Source organism: Capsicum annuum, chromosome 9 (genome assembly GCF_002878395.1).
Source record: "Capsicum annuum cultivar UCD-10X-F1 chromosome 9, UCD10Xv1.1, whole genome shotgun sequence".
Lineage (NCBI taxonomy): Eukaryota > Viridiplantae > Streptophyta > Magnoliopsida > Solanales > Solanaceae > Capsicum > Capsicum annuum.
In genome coordinates, this window is record NC_061119.1 from 217,739,994 (window position 1) to 217,756,636 (window position 16,643).

Consider the following 16,643-nt stretch of genomic DNA (forward strand, 5'->3'; position numbering starts at 1 on the left):
ACGGTCAATGTCCTTTGCTACTTGTTGCAAGCTCTCACAAAGTTCCTCATAGATTTCTATTAGCTAGTTGCGAGGGCCAATACGACAAGGACTTGGTTGAACGATAGCTGGCCAAAGAAAGAGGCACAGAAGTGGACAAAGTTGCGGAGAACTCCGGGCGTTCTATGAGTTGATGGATCGCATAAGATGGATTTTTTGTACCTATTCATATGGTTCGACAGCCCTACTATCCAGGCTTGCTTGCACGCACCTCGACTAGTTCCACTAAGTACCTGCAACCTTCCACCAACACAGGTACCAGATAACTCTGTCCCCAAAGGCTTTGACATGTACGAAGAAATCGCCTAGCGTTTTTTGCCTCTCACTGGGATTTAAAACTGGACCTCATGGTTCTCGACTCACTTCATTGACCACTGGGCCACACCCTCGCGTGGATGCCAATGTTACTTCGATGGACTTAGACTAATGTGAGAGGCCAGGATGTTATATTTGGAGCTGTTGACATAACAGGTACTGCATATTTTTAAAGGATCCGAGCAACATAGGTTATAAAAGAAGTGAATCGATAAATACCAACCGCTACTACAATAAATACTTTCAAGGAGAAAAATATACTAAAGACACATGAATATGAGTTTCAAGCAACAAATTAATGAAGCATAAAAGAAAATTGCATTACCTCTAATGGAGATTGTAAGGTGAAACTGTGTCTGCTATCAAGTTGCACAAAATAAGTTGTATATATGAAAAAAAGAGTTGACTTTAAGGAATTGTCTATCAAGGAAAATACAATACAATACCTCCTTGTATTGTATTTTACTGCCTGAGGTAGAAAGCGACGGAGGCGTTGACTTAATTGACGAGTTATTAAATTAAAAGATTATCCGTTCGAGTCACCAAATATGTTTAAGTGTAAGAAACACGTCTAAATTATCACTTATTAGTTTGAGAAACACATTTAAAGCTGACTAGACTAAATATTCATTTACAAACACATTTAGGCGTGTCTAGCCATTAAAAATCAATTCACGTGGCATATTTTTATTCTTTTTTGCTAACACATTATTTTTTTTTTCATTTTTTAATTGATTTTTGTTAATTTTGAGATGTGTTTCTCAAACTAATGAGTGATAGTTTAGATGTATTGATCACACCCACAATAATTTTAGTATGAAACTCAAAAAAAGAAGGATAATTTTAGCAAATTAATACTTTTTTCAACTTAAAGTAGTCTTGATAAGTCAGTAATATTCACTTTATGAGTCAAAAAGATTTTCTTTCTTTTTTTAAAATAATTATTTGGTTCCTTAGCTGGATATTCATTTTGATCCTCCTTTCTTATATATTTTTTCTTTATTGACTTATTGGTCCACAAAATATAGTGGCAGGCAGCTAATATAAACACAAAATTTGTGATTGGTACAACAAATTGGCCAAGGTCCTTTTCTAAAATATGAGTGAGGTATATTTCTACTTAATTTCATAAGTGAGATCTGGGAAGGATAAGTATAGTGGCAGAGCAAGAATTTTTATTAAGAAGGTTCAGCAATAACATGCAAACAAATCAAAGGGGTTCACCATCTACTAAACACACATAAAAAATAATTTCAATCATGTATAAATAGTATAATTTTCTACTGAAGGGAGTTCGGATGAACCCTCACCAAAGGATAGCTCCACCTCTGGTCAAGTGTATGCGGGAGAAAATTTGGCTATTAAGCCTTTGTAAGTTTGCATTTAGCAAAATGTTCAACCCTCTTTAAGTTTTTAATTAGCAAAATGGCCTACTTTTATTTTCTCATTTATCGGATATTTAATAGATCTGTCGGACAAATAATAGATCTGTCTATATATCTATCGGACAGATAATAAATCGGTCTATATATCTATTGGACAGATAATAGATCTGTCTGATTAACTGTCGGACAGATAATAGATCTATCTAAAAAATGGGTCATCTCATTAAATAAAAAAACTTATGGTCTATTTAATTAAATAATAGGTTTAAAAGGTCTGTTTAATAAAGAATTTCGCATTTGCAGACCTTATCCTTACCTTATGAAAGTAGAGAGAATGATTTCGAAGGACCTTGGCTCAAATACAATAAATCAAATTAGTTATTAAAAAAAAAAAGGAAAAAGGATAGCGAAGAAAACATGAAAACTAATTAAAAAAACACCACATAGCATTCAGAAAAAGACATGACAACAAAAATAGTATGATGACAATTGAAACACAATATAATAATTTTTATCTTTATTTTTTAAAATATAATAAAGGTATATATCTACATAATCATCTTTTTATAACTTTTTATCTTAAAACTACATAATGCACTTTCCCCACATGCAACAATAATTGAAGTTCTCATCACAATTTATCAGAAGGCAAACACTTTGTAATCTAAAAAAAATAATTAATACCATTTTATTCACTCAGAGAGGTATGTCATTTCTTGATTACTTGCTACTATATCTTTTGTGTTTTACACCTTTTTTATTATATACTCATATTTGAGTTTTTTATGTTCTTTTCTCATAGTATATTGTATATTGTTGCAGTGATCAGTTGCTTCTTCTCAACTTTATACCCTAGAAAGGTTAGTTTCCCTTAATTACTCATTTTTCTGAGTTAATAATCGTTAGTTGAGCGACCATCTGAAAATCAACCTCAACAACTTAGCATACGTACCGCCACACTGTAATTTTTTGTTAAGAATACTGCTGATCATCTCGGATTAAACAAAAATTGCTATCTTCGTTTCAAAAAGAACGATTTATTTTGACTTAGCACGAAGTTTAAGAAAATAAAGTAGACTTTTAAATCATGTGATCTTAAATTGAAGTTATATCAAATATACCAAAATGTCCTTTAATATTGTGGTCTTAAATATGAGTGGAAAGTTGAAATTATAGTATTTCCAAAAAATAAAAAGAATTTACTCTCTCCGTTTCAAAAAGAATGACCTACTTTTCTTTTTAGTTCGTTTAAAAAAGAATAACCCTTTTTCCTTTTTTGACAAAACTTAATTTCAACTTTCCACATGGCAGGTTTAGGACCACAAGATTAAAGGATATTTTGGTACATTTGACACAACTTTAATTTAAGGCCACACGATGCAAAAGTCTGCTTTATTTTCTTAAACTTTGTGTCAAGTCAAAGTAGGTTATTCTTTTTTAAAAGGAGGGAGTATTTCTTTTTTAAACGGATGAAAAATGAAAGTATCATAGGTCATTCTTTTTGAAACAAAGGGGTATCTTTTTCCTCCAAGTATACAGTGGACAACCAAGGTCCATTTCAATTTGTTTGTCTTTTTGACTTGTCGCGAAGTTGAAGAAAGTAAAAAAGACTTGAATTATGACCCTTTCATTTTATTGTAACACCCCATACTTTCAGGCTAGAACGTAAACCATCATTTCTACTTGTACACGTTCCAAAAACCATGAATATATTGTAAATATAGTGTGTTAATCAATTATGCAGTGTATGAATCTAGTTGAGCATGAATTGAGGTTATAGAGGTCCCCTAACTCAAAGATGAGTTGAAAGCTTTTCCATCGATTGAGTTTTAGTGAGCGTCTAAACTTGAGTCAAGTTCTAGCGACCATAACTCCCAATATATATTGAGTTAGAGGGTCTCCTATATATCAAACGAAAGCTCTTCGAATTATCTTTCCCACAATACCAATTTTACCAAAATCCGACACTCGAGCATAAGGTGTGGGACGCACACCCTAACTTATGCCATAAGGTGTGCGACGCACACCCTAATGTGTGTGATAAAGTGTGCACCGCACAACCTATCTTATGCGATAAGGTGTCCCCTGCATACATTATGACCCAAGTGACTTAAACACTCCGTTTTTGGGGCAAAATGGTCTTTTCCCCACCCTTATTCAGCCATAAACACGAAATTCAATCCCCAATTCTCCAAAATACATCCACATTCATCTAAAATTCTCAAAAACACTTCCAAGGGTTTCAAACTAAAAACCCAAATAAATCAAGATTCAACCGTGGGTTTTCAAAATTTATTGAAGATTTGGAATCCCCAAGTCGTGGGCATCAAGAAGCGCCCTCTGAATTCCTAAGTAGAGGTACGTGGGGTTTTCCTAAATTCTCATGGGCATAGAAATCATGCTTTAAGAAAGGAGTTTTTGAATTTATGCACATATTCATGCTTTGGAAGCTTTAATGACATTGTTTTGGCCTTTTGGCCTTCCCCAAAGTGATTTGAAAGTTATATGTATATGTATGTATGCGTTCAAGTCTTGAAATATGAATTGAGAGCATGAATTACATGAAATCCCTCTCTTGATATGACTGTTCCCATGTTTTACATGATATGAATTGTTTTGAAAAAGCATGATATGAAATATTTAGATATTGCTGTGACTTGAATATGATTTTTTGAAAATGAAAGAGAGGGTTGAGTAAGTTGCTAAATGTTAAAAATACATCTAATGAAAGAGTGCATGGTTTTACCAAAAACACATGACCACCGTATGTTTGAAGAATGCTTGCATAGTTTTGGTTTATGTTTTGAAGCATGAAATCTTTTATACTAATTGCATGTGGGTGGTCTGAACTATGCTTTTATGAAAGATCTTGCTAAATGCATTATGGCTCAGAAAACACGACTTGCAAGTCTTGGTATGAAGATACCAATTTAGACAATGCCATAACAGACACAGACTAATACAGAAATCAGACTTTATCAGATTTTCATGTTATAGAACTTCAGATTGATGCATATTCAGAAAAGGCTAAAATAGGGCATAAAGAGAGCTTAGGTGGTTCCCCGAAGAAGGCTTGAGTTCAGACAACTCATTTCCCAAAACTGTGATTTGCTGATTCGGGTATATTATTATACGCTGGCTTAGTGTCTTGTGCCATATCAGACTCAGACACTCCAACCCTTGCGCACACTCGGGTTGGGGGCTTCCCCACCGAGTCAATGGTGGATTCCATATAGCCTGTGAAATATCAGACTTGTAGGGGAGTGCCACCTAACTCAGAAGTAATACAAAGAATATAAATGCAATGACAAGCATGTCTTTTATGATTCTCAAAGAAGTGCCCATGTGTTTTTAACTATTTCATGCATGATGATTCAGACTTGCTCTCACTTATGTTTTATATAAATTTTATTATTTTGGATTGCTTTGCGTACCAGTACATCTATATTGACCCCTTTCCCCCCACCTATCAGGTTCAAAGGCTCAGTCTAGGGGTCCTGATAAGCAGTAGATAAGTCGGACAGTAGAAGAGATTGTGCAGTGGTGAGCCTTCTATATTCCAGAAGGCCTGTTTATTTTTCAGATATTTATCTTTAGTCATGTTTTAGTCTACTAGGGGCCTTGTCCTAGCTTCAGACATTATTGTTTGAGAACTAGTAGAGATTTCACAAACTAAGACAGACGTTATTTTAATGTTGTTAAATTGCAGTTTAATTTCAGAATTGACCATGTTTCCGTCATAGACTTTTATTTTCGAATCTTTAAATTAGTTTATATGAATATTGTGCATAATTACCAGTTATAGAAAGGCATATCGGGCCTTCATGGTTCGGGATGCTGGTCATGGCCAGGGCCCCAGTTCGGGTCGTGACATTTATTGTCCGACCTTTTAGCAAAGTTAGAAAATTCTACAAGTGGGGTATCACGAGGGTGGGGTGTCCATTGAACTTACCCCTGCATGTAGAGAAATTATTTTCGATAAACCATCAGCCCATTTGCAGAGTCAGTTTAATACAAAATGAAGTTGCATAGGTTAGTTTTATTTAGCGAGAAGCCCTTCCGTGTTATGACCTTACGATTAGGTTAGTTGAAGGTAGTTAGAGGAATAAATGAATGGTTCAGATTAAAAGCTCATAAATGGATGAAAGACCAAGATCAGTAGATGTGGTAGCTTGCGTGTCTATAAAAGGCCATGAGGAGAGAGAAAGGGGCATCAATAGAAATCTGGTAACCTAACGACCTTTCCCCTCTTTCCTCTCCCTCAAATTCTCTCTGGATTCCTCTCTCTCCCTACTGATTTCTTCTTTTTTTTCTTCTTCTTCTTCTTCTTCTTCTTCTTCTTATCAGTTCAGCTTGGAGCTCAACCATGGCGAATTTCAGTTTTATTTCCCTTTAGTTGCCAAATTTGTAATTCTGTTACTGAAATCCATAAAGATGAAACTTTTTCCGAATTCGGTTGTTTTCGATTAGTTCAATTTATGCAGTTAATTAGGTCAGGTCTTGACATTTGGTATCAGAGCCAGGTTCAGCTCTGTGACCTGCGAAGAGTAACAATGGCAGAGAGTACTCATTTGAGACTTATGGATGAGAAACTTCTTCGACACGACAAACTATTAGCAGAATTGTCAGCTAGTCCAAATGAGGTGAAAGCCACACAAACGGGCATCTAAGGAACATTGGAACAGATTTTAGAGCGGTTAGTGGGACTAGAGAGGCGTCATAATGGTGGTTGGTCGTGAAGAAAATACTAATTTAGGAGATGGCTTGCTTTTCCAGGAAATGAAGGTCAAACAGCTCGACAATAGGGCAATCAAGCGCTTACATCGAGTTGGGAGCTATCTAACTTTGAAGATCATGATCCTAAGGTATGGATTCGGAAATGCGAATGTTATTTTAATCTCTATAGAATTGCGGAACATCAGAAGGCTGAAAATGTTGCACTTTACTTGTGTGGAGATGCTGAAGTATGGTACCATTCACTAACCCTAAGTAGAGGTTTGGTGACCTGGTTAGAGTTTAAATCTGAATTATGCAACTGATTTTGGGATGTAGCAGTAGAGGATGTGGTTGAAGAGTTTAATAAATTGGTTCAAACAGGGAGTGTAGATGAGTTTTTGAGAAAATTTGAAGATCTTAAGGCTCAAATGATCATCAAGAACCCTACCCTAAATGATGCTTATTTTTTGTCTAGTTTTATGGGGGCTTTAAAGGAGGAGATTAAGTTTGCAGTTAAGATGTTTCGACCGGCTACCTTGAGCTTTGCAATTAAGTAAGCTAGAATGCAAGAGAAGGCGATAGAGGCTGCCTTGAAGAAAGCTAAGCCTATGTACAAACCTTCAATTAATGTTTACAATACAAGGGTTGCTAAAGGAACAAACACCCCTAATGTGAGACCTAATTTGTTCAGGGTGAGTCCTGAAGTGTATGAATATAGAAAATGTAATCATCTTTGTTTCAAATGTGGGGATAAGTATAGCCCTGGGCACCAATGTAAGATGAATAAACTTCACTGGAGAAATTGAAGAGATGCCATCGGACCAAATTGAAAACCCTGAAATAGAGATTGAAGGTGAGTTAAATTCAGAAATACCGGAAGCTGTGTGTTTGAATGCATTATCAGGAAGCAATTTAAGGGTCAATGCGATTCTAGTTGGAGGCATAAAAAAGAACAAGTCCCTGTCCGTATTGGTGGACTCTGGTGCTACTCATAGTTTTATAGATGAACAGACCGTAAGCGAAACTCGTTATCATTCTGTGTACTCTCATCCAATTAGAGTGACCATTGCAGATGGCAACTATGTCTATTGCAGTTCTAGTTGCATAGACTATACTTGGAAAATGGGAGGTAAAAATTTTACAAAAGATTTGAAGATTATCAAGTTGGGTGGATCTGATATTGTTCTTGGCAATGACTGGATGAAGAAATTTAATCCAACCACGTTTGATCATGAGAATCACTGTGTGATTGTTGGTAAGAAGGCCGATAATGTGATTATTCATGCACTGCCTGAAGAAGGACAACTCAACATGATCACTAGTACTGCTATGGGAAAGATATTTCGGAAAGGACAAACATTATTAGCTTACTTATTTTTTATGGCGGGAACGATTGAGGTAGAACAAACAGAGGGTGATGGAGCAATTTAGAAGTTATTGGTCAGGTATGACATGTTGTTTGCTGAACCTGAGTCATTACCACCTGAGAGGAAATTGGATCATGCAATTTCTCTGAAGCCAAATGCCTTACCTGTTAGCCTAAGGCCTTACAGATACAACTAACATCAAAAAGAGGAACTTGAGAGACAAGTAGGTGAGATACTGAATAATAGAATTATACAACATTGTCAATCACCCTTCTCATCCCTATCACTATTAGTAAAGAAAAAAGATGGCTCTTGGAGGTTTTGTATAGAATACAAGGGTTTGAATGAAATCACAATAAAGGATAAATATCCTATTCCTATAATAGATGATTTGCTGGATGACTTATAGGGTCTGTAATTTTTTCAAAAATTGATCTCAGAGCTGGTTATCACCATATTAGGATGAAGGTTGAGGATGTATTCAAAATAGTATTTAGAACATATATAGGTCATTATGAGTTCAAAGTCATGCCCTTTGGGCTTACTAATGCCCCTTCCACATTTCAAGCTCTTATGAATTAGGTTTTTCAAGCTTACCTCAAGAAATTTGTTTTGGTGTTCTTTGATGATATTCTTATCTCCAGTAGGTCTTTGGAAGACCATTTGATTCATCTCAAGATAGTGTTTCAGGTGATGCATGAGCACACCTTTTATGCTAAGAAATCTAAGTGTTCATTTGGTCAGGCTAGAGTGGAATACCTTGGTCATATCATTACTGCGGAAGGGGTGTCCACCGACCCTAATAAAATAAATGCTATGAAAGAATGGCCCAAACCTACTACAGCTAAGGATCTTAGAGGATTTTTAGGCTTGACAGGATACTATAGAAAGTATATGCAGGGCTATGGTAACATATGTAGACCCTTGCATGATCTTCTCAAGAAGGATGCCTTTCACTAAACTATTGAATCTAACCAAGCCTTTGAGGCACTTAAAGTTTCTATGTCCTGTACTCTTGTGCTTGCTCTTCCTGACTACACTCAGGTTTGCATAGTGGAAACTGATGCTGTGTTGATGCAGCAGGGAAGACCTTTGCCCTATCTCAGTAAGTTTATTGCTCCTAAGCACAGAGGCAGATCAATATATGAGAAGGATTACATGGCCTTGTTGAATACAGTAGATAAGTGGAGACACTACTTGCAGTTTGGACATTTTGTTGTGAGGACTGACCATTTCAGCCTTAAATATCTTCTAGAACAAAGGGTTACTACTGCTATTCAACAAAGGGGTCTCACTAAGCTTTTAGGCTTAGACTTTGAAGTTCAGTATAAAAAAAGAGCTGAAAATAGAGTGGCAGATGCCCTTTCTAGATAGTTTGAAGCACAAGATGCTATCCCTGCATCCCTTAATGCTATTACTGTTGTGGTCCCTCAGTGGATAGAAGATATCAGTGATAGGTATGGAGATTACCCCATGATAGCCACAATCATAGCTGAGGTGACTACTGCAGCTATTGGTCCTCACTTATACCAGTATTCACCTGGTGTTTTAAGAAGGAAGAGTAAGATAGTGGTGGAAAGTTTTGGTGCTTTCAGATAAAAATTGATCAAGATCTTTCATGCTTCCCCTTTGGGCAGTCATTCAGTTAAACTAGGAACACTCAAGAGGTTGTCTCAGGTTTTTTATTGGCCCAACATAAAGCATATGGTAATCCAGATGTGTGCCAAAGGTGCAATACTGAGAATGTACCCTATCCTGGCCTGCTGCAACCTTTACCTAATTCCTGATCAGCTGTGGAGACATGTGAGTATGGATTTCATTGAGGGCCTACCCAAATGTCAGGGTAAAGAAGTGATTTTGGTAGTGGACAGAAGGTCTAAGTTTGCCCATTTCATTGCTCTTGTTCATCCATTTACAACTAGTATTCTTGCAGATAAATTCATGAAAAGGATACACACCCTCCATGGATTGCCTGAATCCATTGTCTCTGATAGAGATAAGATTTTTCTGAGCAATTTCTGGCAAGCTCTGTTTAAGTTATTGGGTACTCAACTACATTTTAGTTCTGCATATCACCCTCAGAGTGATGGCCAAACAGAAGGGGTGATTGGTGTATATAGAACTACTTGAGATGTATGACTTCCCATCGACCTGTTCACTGGACACAATGGTTGCATTTATCTGAATGGTGGTCTAACACCAATTTTCATAGTAGTCTACAGTGCACTCCCTTTGAGGCTCTCTATGGTTACATGCCACCACAACTTTCCCTGGCCCCCTCTTGAGTACCACTGTACCTGCTGTTGAAGATTTGGTAATGAAAAGGCAGCAGATGCATTAGCTGCTTAGTGATAATCTCTCTAAGGCTCAAGAGAGAAAGAAGATGTTTGCGGATAGGAAGCGGACTGAAAGAGAGTTTCAGGTGGGTGGTGGGTGACTGGGTGTTCCTTAAGCTTCATCCATATAGGCATTCATCCTTGGCCCTGAGGAAGAACTTGAAGTTGTGTACAAAGTTTTATGGCCCTTATCAAGTGCTTGCCAAGGTGGGACCAGTAGCTTACCGGCTTGCTTTACCCCCTACTTCGCAAGTTCATCCTGTTTTCCATGTATCACTTTTGAAGAAGAGAGTAGGCAAGGATGTTGTGGTTCAAACTGCATTACCAGCTACTAGTATGGATGGGCAATTTCAAGCGCATCCTGTGAAGATTTTGCAGCGACAACTGGTGCAACAGGGCAATAGTGCTGGTGTTCGTGTGCTGGTGCAGTGGTCTAATTTGGCTCCCGAGGATGCCACTTGGGAGGATTATTCTTTTCTCAAGTCCAAGTTTCCTGGATTTGATTCTCAGCCTTGAGGACAAGGCTGTTTTGCAAGCGGAGGGAAAATGTTATGACCTTACGATTAGGTTAGTTGAAGGTAGTTAGAGGAATAAATGAACGGTTCAGATTAAAAGCTCATTAAATGGATGAAAGGCCAAGATCAGTCGATTTGGCAGCTTGCGTGTCTATAAAAGGCCACGAGGAGAGAGAAAGGGGCATCAGCAGAAATCTGGTAACCTAACTACCTTTCCCCTCTTTCCTCTCCCTCAAATTCTCTCTGGATTCCTCTCTCTCTCCCTACTGATTTCTTCTTCTTCTTCTTATCAGTTCAGCTTGGAGCTCAACCATGGCGAATTCCAGTTTCATTTTCCTTTAGTTGTCAAATTTGTAATTCCATTATTGAAATCAATAAAGACGAAACATTTTCCGAATTCGGTTGTTTTCGATTAGTTCAATTTGTGCAGTTAATTAGGTCAGGTCCTGACATTCCGCGGCTTTTCCTGTCACGTGTCGCGTGTTTTTGTGATTGACTGAGCCCGTCTGAGTGTTGGATGAGATAGTCTGAAGATTTTTTCACAAATAAATTCTTATACGGGTCTATTAGTAACCGGTAATTATATGTCCTAGGTGCTGTTAAATATTATTATTTCCCTAATCTTCAACAAAATTCAAAGAGTTAGAGATTAATGGACTATACTATCAGAGTGCAAAATCATCTGTAGTTGCATAACTGACCTGAACTTGAGACAGACTAATAAATCGCCTCATCTTGTTTAGTTTATGCCAGCATTTTTTACCAATCTATGTATGATGTTATTTATAATACCATTGACCTCTTGCATCTTGCAGCTTTCAGGTCATAATCGCAAAGGCATACGTGAATATAGTAGATATGGCTCATGCAAGTGTGGCTTCTCTTATGAGAACAATAGAATCGCTCTTGACATCCAAATCGCTGATGCAATCTCTAACCTGTGATTACAGAGCAGAAATCTGCGATCTTCATGAAAAGATTGGTTCCCTAGAAGTATTTCTCAAGAACTTTGAGAAAAACAATGTTTCTGGAGAAATGACAGATTTCGAAGTAGAGGTAAAAGAAGTTGCAAATATTGTTGAACAAACAATTCAACTAAGAGTAACTGAAATTGTATTGGTAAATGATGAAAAGACACATGAGAGGCTTTCTGATACCCTGCAACTACTAGCAGAGGACATGGATCGTATCTGGAAAGAGTCGGCAAAGATTCAAGATAAAGGCAAACAAGTATCAGAGGGATCGTTGGTTCAAGATTTTTCAAGTCCAACAAACAATATTCTGAACGTTAACAACAATATGGTTGGACGTGATGAGCAAAAGGAACAGTTGTTAGAAAATCTGACTGGAAACTACTCTGGTGAACCCAAAGTCATCCCGATTGTCGGGATGGGAGGCATAGGTAAAACAACCTTAGTGAAAGAAGTTTACAATCATGAATCAATTCTATGCCGTTTTGATGTTTGTGCCTGGGCTACTGTATCTCAACAGCCCAGCATAAAGGAAGTTTTGCTGAGCCTTCTGCAATCGACGATCAAAATGGATGACACGGTTAAGACGAAAGGTGAAGCAGAGCTAGTAGACATGCTGCAGAAAAGTTTAAAGAGAAAGAGGTGCTTAATTGTCTTGGATGATATCTGGAGTTGTGAAGTGTGGGATGGCGTGAGACGGTGCTTTCCAACTGAAGACAATGCAGGGAGTCGAATACCGTTGACTACCCGTAACAATGAAGTAGCTTGTTATGTTGATACAGAGAATCTTTCTTTGCGGATGAGCTTCATGGATCAAGATGAGAGTTGGAGTCTTTTCAAAAGTGCAGCATTTTCAAGTGAAGCATTACCATATGAGTTTGAGACTGTTGGAAAGAAAATCGCAGATGAATGTCACGGGTTACCACTAACTATTGTCGTGGTTGCTGGACTTCTCAAATCGAAAAGCGCAATAGATGATTGGGAAAGTGTAGCTAAAGGTGTCAAGTCATTTCTCACAAATGATCTTGACGAACAATGTTCACGTGTGCTTGGGTTGAGTTACAATCACTTGACTAGCGACCTAAAGACTTGTCTACTGCATTTCGGAATTTTTCCAGAAGACTGTGAGATACCAGCGAAGAAATTGATGAGATCATGGATGGCTGAGGGGTTCCTGAAGTTGGAAAATGATTTGGAAGGAGAAACCGAGAAGTGTTTGCAAGAGCTTGTCGATAGATGTCTAATCCTCGTCTGCAAGAAAAGTCTAGATGGAACAAAAATTAGATCATGTAAGGTTCATGATCTAATATATGACCTGTGCTTGAGAGAAATTCAAAGGGAGAGCATTTTTATCATGAACGACATTGTGCTTGGTGTATCAGATTCAGAATGTTGATATCTCAGTATGCGAAAAATGCAGCCCTTTAAACGCGTGACTGGTGATAAAATTGATTATTGTCCCTATGGTCTTTATAGGGCTCTTCTTACCCCTGTACATCATCAGTTGAGAGATCATGACAACAACGATCTTTTGAAACGAACCCGCTCTATTTTCCCTTTTCATCTTGAGGATTTAATTTTTCCTCCTGTTCTTAAATCAGAGCTTATTCATTTCAAATTACTCAAAGTCTTGGAGTTGAGACACATAGAGATTGATGCTTTCCCTCAACAGATACTAAGCCTCATCTGGTTGAGGTACCTATCATTGCACTGCCATGAGAATTTAGACATACCTCCAGAAATTTGCAGCTTATGGAATCTGCAATTCATTTTTCAAGGGCCGCAGAAATTCAGTGGTCGATCAGTTTTAACAACTTTTCCTGAGGAAATTTGTGGACTAATGCAATTAAGGCATCTCAAACTGTCCAAATTTTATCTGCCAAATCCCCCTATAGTATCTGCTGACAAAGGGAGTCACATGGGGTTTTCAAACATTCAAACTATTTCTTACTTGTCTCCACGTTGCTGCATGAAGGAGGTTATTATGGGGATTCAGAATGTCAAAAAATTAGGAATCCGTGGATATGAGACTGACTCTAATGGGCTTCTCAACAATCTTGTCCATCTGCAACAACTTGAAACATTGAGTTTTACAGATTGTGATAGTGAACTTTTGCCAGCAAGTGCAAAAGCTTTTCCAGCAACGCTCAAGAAACTGAAGTTGAAAAGAACTTGGCTAAGTTGGTCGTACTTGGACATCATAGCTGAGTTGCCTAAACTTGAGGTGCTGAAGCTGATGGATGGTGCTTGGAGTGGCAAACAATGGTATCCAAATGTCCGAGGATTTACTCGATTGAAGGTTTTGCTAATTGAAGATTATTATCTCAAGTACTGGAAAGTCACAGATGACAATTTTCCTGTCCTTGAGCGCCTTATGCTTAGATATTGCTATACTTTGAAAGAGATTACCATTGAGTTTGCAGAAATCAACACACTACAACTGATTGAGTTAACAAGTTGTCTTCCCGAACTTGGGGAATCTGCAGCAGCACGAATTCAAAAAGAACAAGAAGACCTCGGAAACAACCCTGTGGATGTCCATATCTCCGATCCTTGTAAGTATATATATAGTATTTATCAAGGTTACACTCTGTTTCTCATTTGCACAAGTCACATCATACGGTTGTTAGAATTTAGTCTTGTTAAATGTGAGCACATTTAGTATCCATCAAATACTTAACAAACTCTAATTGTTAAATTTTACACGGCGGTGAAAAAAAAATTGAATATGAACTTACATTTTGAGGTGTTGTTTTTGCAATTTTCATTTTTTTTCTTTTTTTTTTTGTTGCAAGATATGGTGTTACTTGTTATGTGTAATTTATGTTATTTTTAGATTAATTTCAAAGACCTCGATCTCCCATGTGACATATTTATCACTAATGTAAAATTGTATGGTTAAATTATTAAACTTACTTTCCCTTTTTAACATTATTTTGTTTAATTAATTTTATAAACATGTTTTATTAGTTTCTACACTTTTATTTATTCTAATCAGTATTGTTGTTAAACAAAAATAAAATTAAAAATGAAGAGTAGGTATTTGCTCTCTTGGCTATTGGACGCGAAATTTTAAGGTATCGATTGTATAAATTATAGTAAAATAAGGTTTACTTGGAACTCAACTTTTTTATGAAACAATTGAAATATCAAGAAGCGAATACTTTGTATAAATTTTTAAATATTGTTAGCAGGCCACCATTTTGTTTATTTTGTTCCCAACTCTTTCAAAGTATCTCCCATCAAAAAAAAAAATTAAATTTATTTATTTCATTATAAGTAACTTTATTTTGTTTGGTTGTTTTCTTCTAGTAACTCTATTTACTAAAAATATAGTATTTTAGGTCGCATATTTAATGTGTTCATAATTATATTCACAGACACTATTACAAAAATAAATATGAAATAATATTTATTTACTTAAATGAACTAATGTATGAACAAAATATTTATTCATATTCAATGCTTGTGTACATAAAACATACTGCTGAATAGTTATTAAACAGTTACCAAGTTCTAGTTATAAAAAAGTTCTTTTCTTTTACAATGACCAAAATAACTAGTGATATTAGCAAAAAAAAAAATAGTACATGATAATAAATAAAGAGTAAAGCATCTAGTATCCACTATGACTAAATTTTAGCATGTTTTTGTCATCCATTTAAGTTGATGTGGCACCTTATGTCAACCTTTTAGCTGACACGTCACTTTTGACGTGGACCTTATTTTATGTAATAAAGGTGTCACGTCAGCACAAAAGGGTGATAAAAATACGCTAAAATTGAGTTCGTGAGGGGGGCTGATAGAATCCCTTTGAAGTTGGAATGTGTCGTAGCAACTTCGGTCATAGTTCAAGGGGTAGTAGATACTTATCTCATAAATGAATATTGTATGAACGAAATATTATTCATATTCAACGCTTGTGTACATAAAACATACTGCGGAATAGTTATTAAACAGTTACCAAGTTCTAGTCATAAAAAAGTTCTTTTCTTTTCTTTTACAATGATCAAAATAACTAGAGATATTAGCAAAAAGAAAAACTAGTATATGATAATAAATAAATAATCTAAAATAAAATGATCGTGAATTCCCTTATTATGAGTCGTTGCCTTATTATGTTTGCTCTCTTTGTTGTCATTGCACACGAAGGTATCGATTGTATAAATTCTAGTAAAATGAGGTTTACTTGGATTCAACTCTTTTGTGAAATAATTGAAATATCAAGAAGTGAAATATCTGAAGAAGAAGAAGAAGAAGAAGTTTATTATCTTGATGCTTCAGAAGATGATGATGAATGTTGATGTTGAAGAAGATGATGATAATGAAGATTCGGATGCTGATGCTGCTAAACATGATGATAATTACGATCTTAATTGGTTGTTCGATGTTCGGAATAACCTGTAATGTAAAGGGAAACAATGGATTAACAATTTGATACTGTTATAGACTGTTGATGCTAGTTCATAACCCTATGTTTTTCATAAATGTAAATGTATTACGTTCTTTGGTTTTATGGAGTCTATGAAGCGTGTTGTGTGTATATCCCATATATATAAAAAAATACATATAATATTGTCAAAAAGATATTAAAAAAAAAGGTGATGGTCCATATAAAAAAAATTAAAGGTCATGTCCTCCATAAGTTGTAACTGCTCCATATCATGTCTAATCACCTCCCTTCAATATTTCTTCGGTCTACATCTACCCCGCCTAAAACCATCCATAGCTAGTGTCTCATACCTCTGCACTGGAGCACCCGAGCCCCTCCTCATCACGTGCCCGAACCAACGTAACCTCACTTCTCGCATCTTAACCGAAGCAACTCCCACCTTCTCCCGAATAATCTCATTCCTCACCTTATTTTTCCTGGTATGTCCACACATCTATCGCAACATTCGCATCTCTCCTACCTTCAACTTTTAGATGTGCAACGAATTCAAGAAGAGCAAAAATACCTAGGAAACAAAGCTGTGGAATACAACAGTTTTCTTTAAAA

General features: G+C 36.5%; 1 protein-coding gene and 1 pseudogene across 1 annotated transcript; both read left to right on the forward strand.

Annotated features, from left to right (window-relative positions):
- The first annotated feature begins 5,301 nt into the window (after positions 1-5,301).
- On the forward strand, positions 5,302-16,165 carry LOC124885209 (annotated as a pseudogene).
- On the forward strand, positions 9,539-10,674 carry LOC107852544. The gene is made up of 2 exons (XM_016697581.2): positions 9,539-9,866; positions 10,148-10,674. Exons 1-2 carry the CDS (start codon positions 9,539-9,541, stop codon positions 10,672-10,674), a joined length of 855 nt encoding a protein of 284 aa, XP_016553067.2.
- Positions 16,166-16,643: the final 478 nt, after the last annotated feature.